The sequence below is a fragment of the Brachyhypopomus gauderio genome, unplaced genomic scaffold (assembly GCF_052324685.1).
Source record: "Brachyhypopomus gauderio isolate BG-103 unplaced genomic scaffold, BGAUD_0.2 sc37, whole genome shotgun sequence".
Lineage (NCBI taxonomy): Eukaryota > Metazoa > Chordata > Actinopteri > Gymnotiformes > Hypopomidae > Brachyhypopomus > Brachyhypopomus gauderio.
In genome coordinates this window covers 2372166-2381073 of record NW_027506867.1, presented here as the reverse complement: position 1 = coordinate 2381073, position 8908 = coordinate 2372166, and the positions used below count along the sequence as shown (strand labels likewise).

General features: G+C 45.1%; 1 protein-coding gene across 5 annotated transcripts in view; it reads right to left on the bottom strand.

Annotated features, from left to right (window-relative positions):
* LOC143485690 (cytokine receptor common subunit beta-like) overlaps positions 1-8606 on the bottom strand; it is an 8790-nt gene extending 184 nt beyond the window's left edge. The window contains exons 1-14 of one of the 5 annotated variants that reach the window (XM_076985224.1): positions 7459-8606; positions 6612-6732; positions 6137-6306; positions 4614-4780; positions 4154-4361; positions 3862-3997; positions 3330-3481; positions 2885-3015; positions 1692-1881; positions 1473-1563; positions 1198-1267; positions 835-923; positions 304-458; positions 1-37 (exon numbers count right to left, since the gene is read on the bottom strand). The exon at positions 1-37 is cut by the window's left edge and continues 184 nt beyond it. In XM_076985224.1, the coding sequence (XP_076841339.1) occupies positions 9-37; positions 304-458; positions 835-923; positions 1198-1267; positions 1473-1563; positions 1692-1881; positions 2885-3015; positions 3330-3481; positions 3862-3997; positions 4154-4361; positions 4614-4780; positions 6137-6306; positions 6612-6732; positions 7459-7585 (1836 nt within the window). In that variant the 5' untranslated portion in view covers positions 7586-8606 and the 3' untranslated portion in view covers positions 1-8. Of the gene's footprint in view, positions 459-834; positions 924-1197; positions 1268-1472; positions 1564-1691; positions 1882-2884; positions 3016-3329; positions 3482-3861; positions 3998-4153; positions 4362-4613; positions 4781-6136; positions 6307-6611; positions 6733-7458 lie in introns of all 5 variants that reach the window. The other 4 variants (XM_076985221.1, XM_076985222.1, XM_076985218.1 and 1 more) reach the window with 4 other exon arrangements.
* Positions 8607-8908: the final 302 nt, after the last annotated feature.

Sequence of the window (8908 nt, the reverse complement as noted above, 5' to 3'; positions counted from 1 at the left end):
AACCCATATTAGGTCCACGTTTTCTTGAATTTTGCCCCTTAGGTGTCAGAAACAATTGCAATGAATTACTTTGGGCAATCATACATACTGTACATACATATAGTCATACATCATACATGTTTACATCTTCCAGACCAACATTCAGAAAAGTATCTTGAGTAATACTTTCACTGGCCAGAGGACTCGGTTGGTACCCGTCTGAACATGGCTGAAGTGCATTATGGGAGTTGGAGGCCAAACAAAAAAACCTTCCATTGCCCAGGAACACTTCGACTCCCACGAAGCCCTCGTGTATAGACGAACCTCCTTGAGAGCTGTGGTTGGAGACACTGAAATGCCACATCTCCGCTGCCTGGCTGTGCAGCTTGGTCATGCAGCACCCCTCTTGGGAGGCATGTTGGTATGGTCCGTTGCTATGGTCACCAGGGGGCATTGTAACATCACTGCATTCCCAGTCACTATGGGAAAAGTAATATTTCAGAAGCACAGAAGCACAAGTTGTTGAAGTCCTCATTGCAGATATGATTTATCACACATTCTAAAAACACACACAAAAAAAAAAACAGCTCTTGACAAGAATTTGCCACAAAAGCATAAAATGTATTGACTTAATTCTCAAAAGTAAATTCTCAAGTGTTGGGGACTCACTACACTGTGTAAGTCTGAGGCCCTGTAATAACACCTCTGCATTTCCTCTGAAGAAATAATTATTGAACACTATTGCATGCGAACGGCATTAGACCTGGTGGGCACTATCCTGGTGGGCATTAGACCTGGTGGGCACTACCCTGGTGGGCATTAGACCTGGTGGGCACTACCCTGGTGGGCACATACGTCATTAGCTCGAGCCTTCCCAGGACGCATGCCTCACTCATGAGGGGGTCGTCCACCTCTGTGTGTGACGGCAGGTGCTCACTGTGACTCTGGAGGATGGGGGAGGGGGTTGGAGGAACAATAAATCCACAACAGCTGAGAGCAGAAATCGAGTGATATTCTAAAGAATAAGAGTGGCATTCTAAGAGTGGTATTCTAAAGAATTAGAGTGGTATTCTAATAGTGATATTCTAAAAGCCTGGAACTACTCTGTACGATTTTTGTTTGGGAAAAAAATGTGCATAGAGTACAGTGCATAAAAATAACTACAGAGGGACGGGTTTCGTGAGATGTTGTGTGAGAAGTGAGGTGAGAGGAACTAACCTGGCAAACAGCCTCCAGCACTTTACTCTGAAAGGGAGAGGGGAGAGATACCTCCCACACTCTCACCCTCCTGAGAGAGAGAGAGAGAGAGAAAGGAAATAGTGAGGGAGGGAGAAAGCGAGTAACACACAGTGAGAAAGACTGCACCAGTATCACTAATATTATGTAAGAGGTCATGGTTACCAAGTACAATCAGATGAATTTAAAGTGCTTTAACACAGTTCAGTTTGTCAGCTAGCTTGGTGTGTATGGAGGGAGAGTGCCATTGTGGTCACCTGTGAAAAGCCAGGAGAGTGAAGTATATCAGAATCAGTGCAGCAGACACGCTGGCAGCCAAGAGGAGATACACACGAGATGAATCAGGACCTACACACACACACACACACACACACACACACACACACACACACACACACACACACACACACACACTGCTCAGTAAGGCACAGGGATGTGAGTGGGGGCTCACAGCAGAGCAGGCAGACAGGTCTCACCTGGGCGGGTGGTCCAGTGGACCGGCTGCGTCCAGGGAGACGGGTGGCCGGCGTAATGTGCACCTGGACCCCTGCGGATGCTCACGGTACTGCGCACCTGTGCCAGGTAATGCACACCACCCTTCAGGGAGCGCTCAGACAACACATACACACTCACACCTGTGGGGAGGAGCAGGATCTTCACATCCTCCTACAAACGGGAGGGAGAGAGGGAGAGAGAGAAGGAGAGGGAGGGAGAGATAGAGGGAGATAGAGAGAGAAAGAGAGGGGAAGAGAGAGAGTGAGACATTGATGAGACACAGGGTAACATTCGGTGCAAGACTCATTCAACCAAATTGCAGCACAGAGTGCCGCAGGAGGTCATTACAAACTACGGTCGTTAACTATAGTTAATTTACTGTGCAATACTTTATACTGTGCAATACAAATTATATGGTAGACTCCATATTTAAATGTATTATCACAGCCACTGCCACTTCACTGTATTCTGGAGAATTTAAATTAGTTTATGTATTGCTAATTTCTTTTTATTTTAGGGTATCTAAATTAGAGTGTTTATTCTTTCACATTAACAATCGCAACTGTAATAACCGAAAATTTTCCCCTGGGATCAATAAAAAATTTCTGATTCTGAGAGAGGAAGATACAGAGAGAGAGAGAGGGAGAAAGGGAGATGGAGAGATGGAGAGAGAGAGAGAGAGGGGGGGGATGGAGAGAGAGACAGTAAGAGAGAGAGAGGTAGATAGGGAGAGTGTGAGAGAGGGAGGGAGGGAGGTAGAGGAAGAGAAGGAGGGAGAGAGGAAGAGGGACAGGGAGGGAGAGAGAGAGAGAGAGAGGGAGTCAGATGAAAGACGAACATGCATGCTTCTTTTTTTGCTTTGTCAGGCTGTGGGCTTTAACATACGTTATCATAGATGTGTAATGACCTGAACAGCTGAGTGCAGTATGTAATAAGAGTTTATAAAGTCTAACCCTAAATGTAACCCTATGTTTAACACATCTACTCCTGGATTTCCACAGCATGGACCTTTTGTCCTGAAATTCTATAAAGACAGATGCACAGTCACACACACACACACACACACACACACACACACACACACACACACACACACACACACACACACACACACACACACACACACACACACACACACACACACACACACACACACACAGAGGAAGGTACCTACTGTCATGTGTGTACTCCATAATCTGAGCTCTGAGCTTATCGGGACCGTTCTGTGTTTTGGCAGGGTCCAGTTCAGAACCCAGTCATCTCCCATCAGGGCCACATGCAGCCCAACGGGAGAGGCAGGCTCAACTAGAGAGAAACAGAGAGAGAGAGAGAGAGAGAGAGAGAGAGAGAGAGAGAGAGAGAGAGAGAGAGAGAGAGAGAGAGAGAGAGAGAGAGAGAGAGAGAGTTTAATGTTGGAAGTCTTGGTTATTTGGGTATTTGTGTAGCCAGTTGCCAGTGACTAGCTATGGCATGCTAATCCTGCAATGTAACAACTGTATTGTTAAACCAATGATGCATCACCTGTGAACTGCAGTCACATCGCAAAGCAAATGAACAGAAGGCGTTTCAAAGGGATTGTGTGTGTGTGTGTGTGTGTGTGTGTGTGTGTGTGTACACACTGTGTTTATGAGACTGGATGATTTTTGTCCGTGGCTCTGGACTGAGATGCACCAGCAGGAGCTCGGTGGCAGGCACGGGGAAGGAACAGGAGAACCTGATGACATCATTATCTTCATCTTCTTCATCCAACACTGCACAGCACCACTTTGACCTGAGAGAGAGAATCATATGTAGATATTCAAGATTTTAGTGAAGTTTTCAGAGAAACAGGATGTTTCTCACAGAGATGCTGAGAGAGAAAATTAAAGTGAGATGGTATGAAGGATGGAGAAAGAGATAGAAAGAATTCAGAGAGAGAGTTAAGAGAGTTAGGAGAGAGGGATTTAGGAGAGAGAGAGTTAGGAGAGAGTGATTTAGGAGAGAGAGAGTTAGGAGAGAGGGCAGGTACAGTGCAGAGAGGGAGGGAGATTAACCATCCCACAGAGATCAAAATGATCTGGAACTTATCACAGCCTGCAGGCTGGTTCTGAGTGCCCCACACACACACACACACACACACACACACACACACACACACACACACACACTCACGGTGCGTGGGGTTTGGTGAGGTAGGACAGCCTGTAGAGGATGAACTGCGACTGTTGTCTCATCATTTGCCAGCTGCATCTCACCTCACTCTCTCCGTTATACACACACTGCAGGTTAAAGGGACCAGGAAGGCCAACTGACACACACACACACACACACACACACACACACACACACACACACACACACACACACACACATTATTATCCTTGCAGGATACATTACTGTCATTTATACACACACCCACGCACAAAAGCACCAGCCCTGCTAATATACACAACATCTCTCTGACCTCCATCAGTACCCCCAGCCACCAGGGGGCTCCACTCACTCCAGGGCACATGAGCTCCAGTGTGCTGGTCTTCAGAGGCAGGCACCTCCTCTGATCGCTCCCCCCTCTCCTCGCCCCTGTGCTCCTCAGCCTGCACCTCCAGCTCCGAGCCCCTCTCCTCCACTGCCGTCTCTCTCCTGTGCCTCTTCCTCATCATCACCGCCCTCTTCTGCACACAAGACGCCATGAACCCACAATATGTTAAAAAAGTGAAATATATGAAGTATTCACAATAAAGAACATTCAAATATACACGGTGCAAAAGTTAACAGTCCAAAATTTCTTAACATAACTTCTCAGCATAAATTATAATAAAATTCCTGTGTTATGTAAAAGAAGGAAGTTAGCTGATAAATGCCAGAGGAAGTTACTGGGTCATGTTAACATGAAATAGGTCAGGGTCAAGGGGCGTGGTACTCACCAGCCACTCTAGGTTGGGTTGCCCAGTGAAACATGCATCTGGGGTTTGATGTGAAGGCAAAAACGGTCTAAGTTTGAGCCAATCTTGGGTCCAGCTTTCGTTGCTGCTGATGTTTGCAGCCAGATCATGGGGGGTATGTCTTCTTGTTAACCAATCATGTTCATCTTCTGTGAAACATTCTAAATGTCAGTCGTGTCTTCAGAATGATCCAGAACACAACCACGTAAGGCAAATGTACCATCACCAAAGAGTCCCGAAAGCATGACTAAAGACTTCCCAACTCAACGTGCTACCGTACATTATTATATCTACATTATCTACATTAATGTTGCTTTACTTTAGCTATGCCTCTACAACAGCAATGGAGAACATTTCTGTAAAGCTGTTACTGTCCCTACTTCTGTGAGTAGTTCTGTTTATTCAGTACAGACAGCTCAAAACTGTACTACTGAGGTACTGTACTACTACACTCACCACTTAGCACTAGGGCTGCCATGATTAGTCGACTAGTCACGATTATGTCGACGACTAATTTAATAGTCGATGTGTCGTTTTTTTTTTCTCTCCAAACCGGAGTTTCCAACCGGGGTGGACAGTGGACGACATCCCAGGACGTTATACAGACCGGTATAATGGTTACCCGGCTACGGAACTCAAAAGTCTGGGATAATTTTCTGTAGCTGGGTTCCGAAACCCGCGTGCAATATCTGCAAGGCAGAATTTTCCTTCCACGGCAGCACGACCGCGATGTACGAACACCTGAAGTACATTGTGGCTGATTGTGACAATGATGAAGAGGGACCATCATCTCTGTAATCTAAATTGCTAGTTAGCTGCTAAAGTTAGCATAAACAGAGCGTTACCTTAGTACTTACTTATCGTGGTAGCTGTAAAAGTTAACATTAGTGATGGCGATTTGATTCATTAGCCTTAGCACGCATTCATGTGTTTTCTGTAACATCAGTGAGACCAAAACTTTATTTTTGTGAATAATTCCTTAGTTTCAGGTACCTACCTAATTTGATTTAAATGTAGCTAAATTTGATGCCAGAGACAAATGAAAGAAAGAAAAACCTAAAAATAATAATTTCTTTATTAATGTATTTATTTTTGCATTGTTTAAGCCAGTGCCTTATACTTATTTTAATAATTGTTTGTTGCAACAAGCTGCATATTTCATTAAAGGTTTAATGAACTATGATCTTAATTGTTTTTATTTTTAGTTAGCATATAGCTGAAATCTAATGATGGTTATATAATAGCAGTTGCATTCTAGTGTGATAAGCTGTATGTTTTATATTCAATTAACATACGATCCGATTAGTCGACTAATCATAAAAATTAATCGGTGATTAGTCGACTATAAAAATAATCGTTTGTGGCAGCCCTACTTAGCACCACATCTAGCTTCGTGTAAATGGGGCCTCACAGCCACCAACCATCTGTGGTGAGTGTAGTGTAGCTCTTCTTCTTACGAAACAACTACAAGAACTTGAGTTTGGTCAAAAGCAGAAAATACAGACCGTGCTGCGTGAGGTTAACAATTCCCCAGGTGCCTGAGGAGTGTGGCGTGTGGAAGAAGAACACGTCATCAAAGCCAATGGCAAACAGGGAGGTGTTATACCGACACCGAGCTTGAGGTTGCCCTGAAGCATTCTGGGACAGCGGAGTGACGGCAACGCACGGCAACACCCTGCTCGCACCACAAACAGAGTGTAAAAGAGTGTCACCACGGTCTACAACCATCACATCTCATTAAACACTACTTTAACGGATCTCCAAGCGTGGCTTTAAATGATCAATGAAAGCATTGTGAAACCTTTTATCATAATACTGCTCCTTGCTTTAGGCCGTACCATCTGCGCATAACATCAACATCATTTTGCTTCTGCTTGTAGGCGTAAATGGCAACACATACTCAGTTCGCACTTTCTCTGCTTGCTGCAGATGTGGAAAATGGACGTTGTTGCCATGGCACCTGGTTTTGGTGGCGCTCACCTGCTGTCGTCTCGGTCCAGGTGAAACAAAGAAACAGAAGCACCTGGAACCTCGGTCCAACTGCAGCGGATATGGGTAAGGTAGTCATTCGAGCACTCCAAGGACTCCAAAACAGGGGACGCTGGGAGAAAATGGGAGGCAAACTATCACTTTGGACGGTTCACTGCACATAGTGTAAACTAAATAGCCTAGATTAAATAATCTTAATACTCTGAAGTCTAAGACATTCTGAGCTACAGCAAAAGCCTTTGTGTGCTTTAATAATTAAAAACAGCTGCAACAACAGTAATAATAAAAAACACCGGACCAGTTCCATTATCTCAAATCCCCAAATACTAAACATATCAGATAAACTGCAAAACTGGCCTCAAATTTCACAACAGGCTCAAAGTAATCCTAACAAGTATAAGAAGAAGATTACACTGTTGGGGAATTATTAAAGCCGATTGCTGGTAATGGTTTTCTGTAGAACCATATGAATAAGATCCATAAATTACAACTCACAAGGGGTTAGCGGTACTGATTCTGCGAATGAGGGAAAGGATGTAAATGTGTCTCCTGCGTTTGTGTTTGTATAAAACTATAAAACACAACTATATCCAGTAGTGCCTTTTAAAACAGACAATATTATTGTCCAACATGAAGTTTACCCAATGATAAGATGTAAAACCAGGACTTTTAATTTGAAGTAGCAGTTAATTCTGGCTAAACCTCATTTTAGATGTGACATTCTCTATTCCCCAGCTTTGTACGGCAGCCCCAAGCCAGTCGCGTGTTCCCCTTTACATGCTATTTAAAGCCATCACAATTTAGAACAGATAGCGTTGTGGATGGGAATAGCTTTTACCGGGGGCGGATTTGCCGTGATCGGGGCACGCCGGAGCTCCAGGTGGCGGCACAGCGGAAGGCGGGAGGCTCGAGCACGAAGCCCACAGGAGAAGAGCCGTCCCAGGGTACCGAATATGGGTCCTCATTCACTCAAATGGATTCTGCCAGGGAACAAATGAACCGGAGTGAGTTCAAAAGCCTAAAAAGGATGAGTAATTATTTTTAAATGACTAGTGTTCTTCACTGCAGGAGCATGTAGTGTGCTCCCCGCCCAACACACCTGTCCGGAACTGCTTCATCTAATGTAAAATGTCGGATGTAAAGGTACGAAACAGGGCCTAGCTGTCACGCTGTGCAAATTTGACGTTGCATTTTACCCACTGGCTATTTAAAAACAAAACGTTATCGTCATCATCATGGTTGTAAGTTGACCTGCGTCACAGCTTGGTTTCCTCCACGACGAAGCGAAGAACACAGAAACTCACCTGGTCCTTTTGCTAAATTCAGTCACTAGTGTCCCTTGGTCTTCCAATGGCCCCTCAACCATCAACCACCACCAGCTCCACTCTTCTCAAAGCTGACCAGCGGTGGTCACAGCAGGACCTCCGGTTAACACGCAAATGCAATTAACTAGACCTAGTTATGTTTAGTAACGTCAACGTGTAATTAGAAATGCATACTGCATTGGTGATAGCATACACGAGCAGATAAAAATAACACAAGCATGGTGAAAAATAAATATTTAGTAAAACTTGATCCTCTGCGATACGTGTTAAGGAGCAGTGGTAGCGTTCCAGCTGGCAAAGCTTCTCTGGACCACCTCTTTAAGGACCCACGCTGACCTCTCAGCACATTCACCACATAACAGGTCATCATCACATGGTTTGGTACTCTGGGTATGTAGCTCAGTTCCGGATTTAGATATGGTCAAAATCACGTCCCACACAAACAGCCACACACACACACACACACACACACACACACACACACACACACACACACACACACACACACACACACACACACACACACACACACTTCTGTGTTGGGCATGTTGACACTGTATGCATTTCGACGGAATTCTGCCAAGTCATAAATTTGCTGGTGTTCAGCAATCTGCAGCCCTCTTCCTACAGCCACAGGCGGGTTTTTTTTTTTGGTCTTTGGTGTGCGTCCCCTGCGTGACAGAAACACCCCCCCCCCCCCCCCCCCCTTCACCCGTGTCCCTCCGCACCGCACTTCAGCGGCACGTGTGTCTGGGCCGTCATCGGTTCTGTGGACCAGGGGCAGCTCATCATTGCTGAAGTCCCGGTCCGTGCCACATTCATGCCCGTGTGTGTGTGTGTTTTAGTGAGAGAGGGGGTGAGAGATAAGACAACATTTTTGATTATAAAGTTGTGCTGATTTATTTAAATACTGCAAAGACAGAGACCAGCAGCTCACAACGAAGCAACGGCACTCGGTGAAGG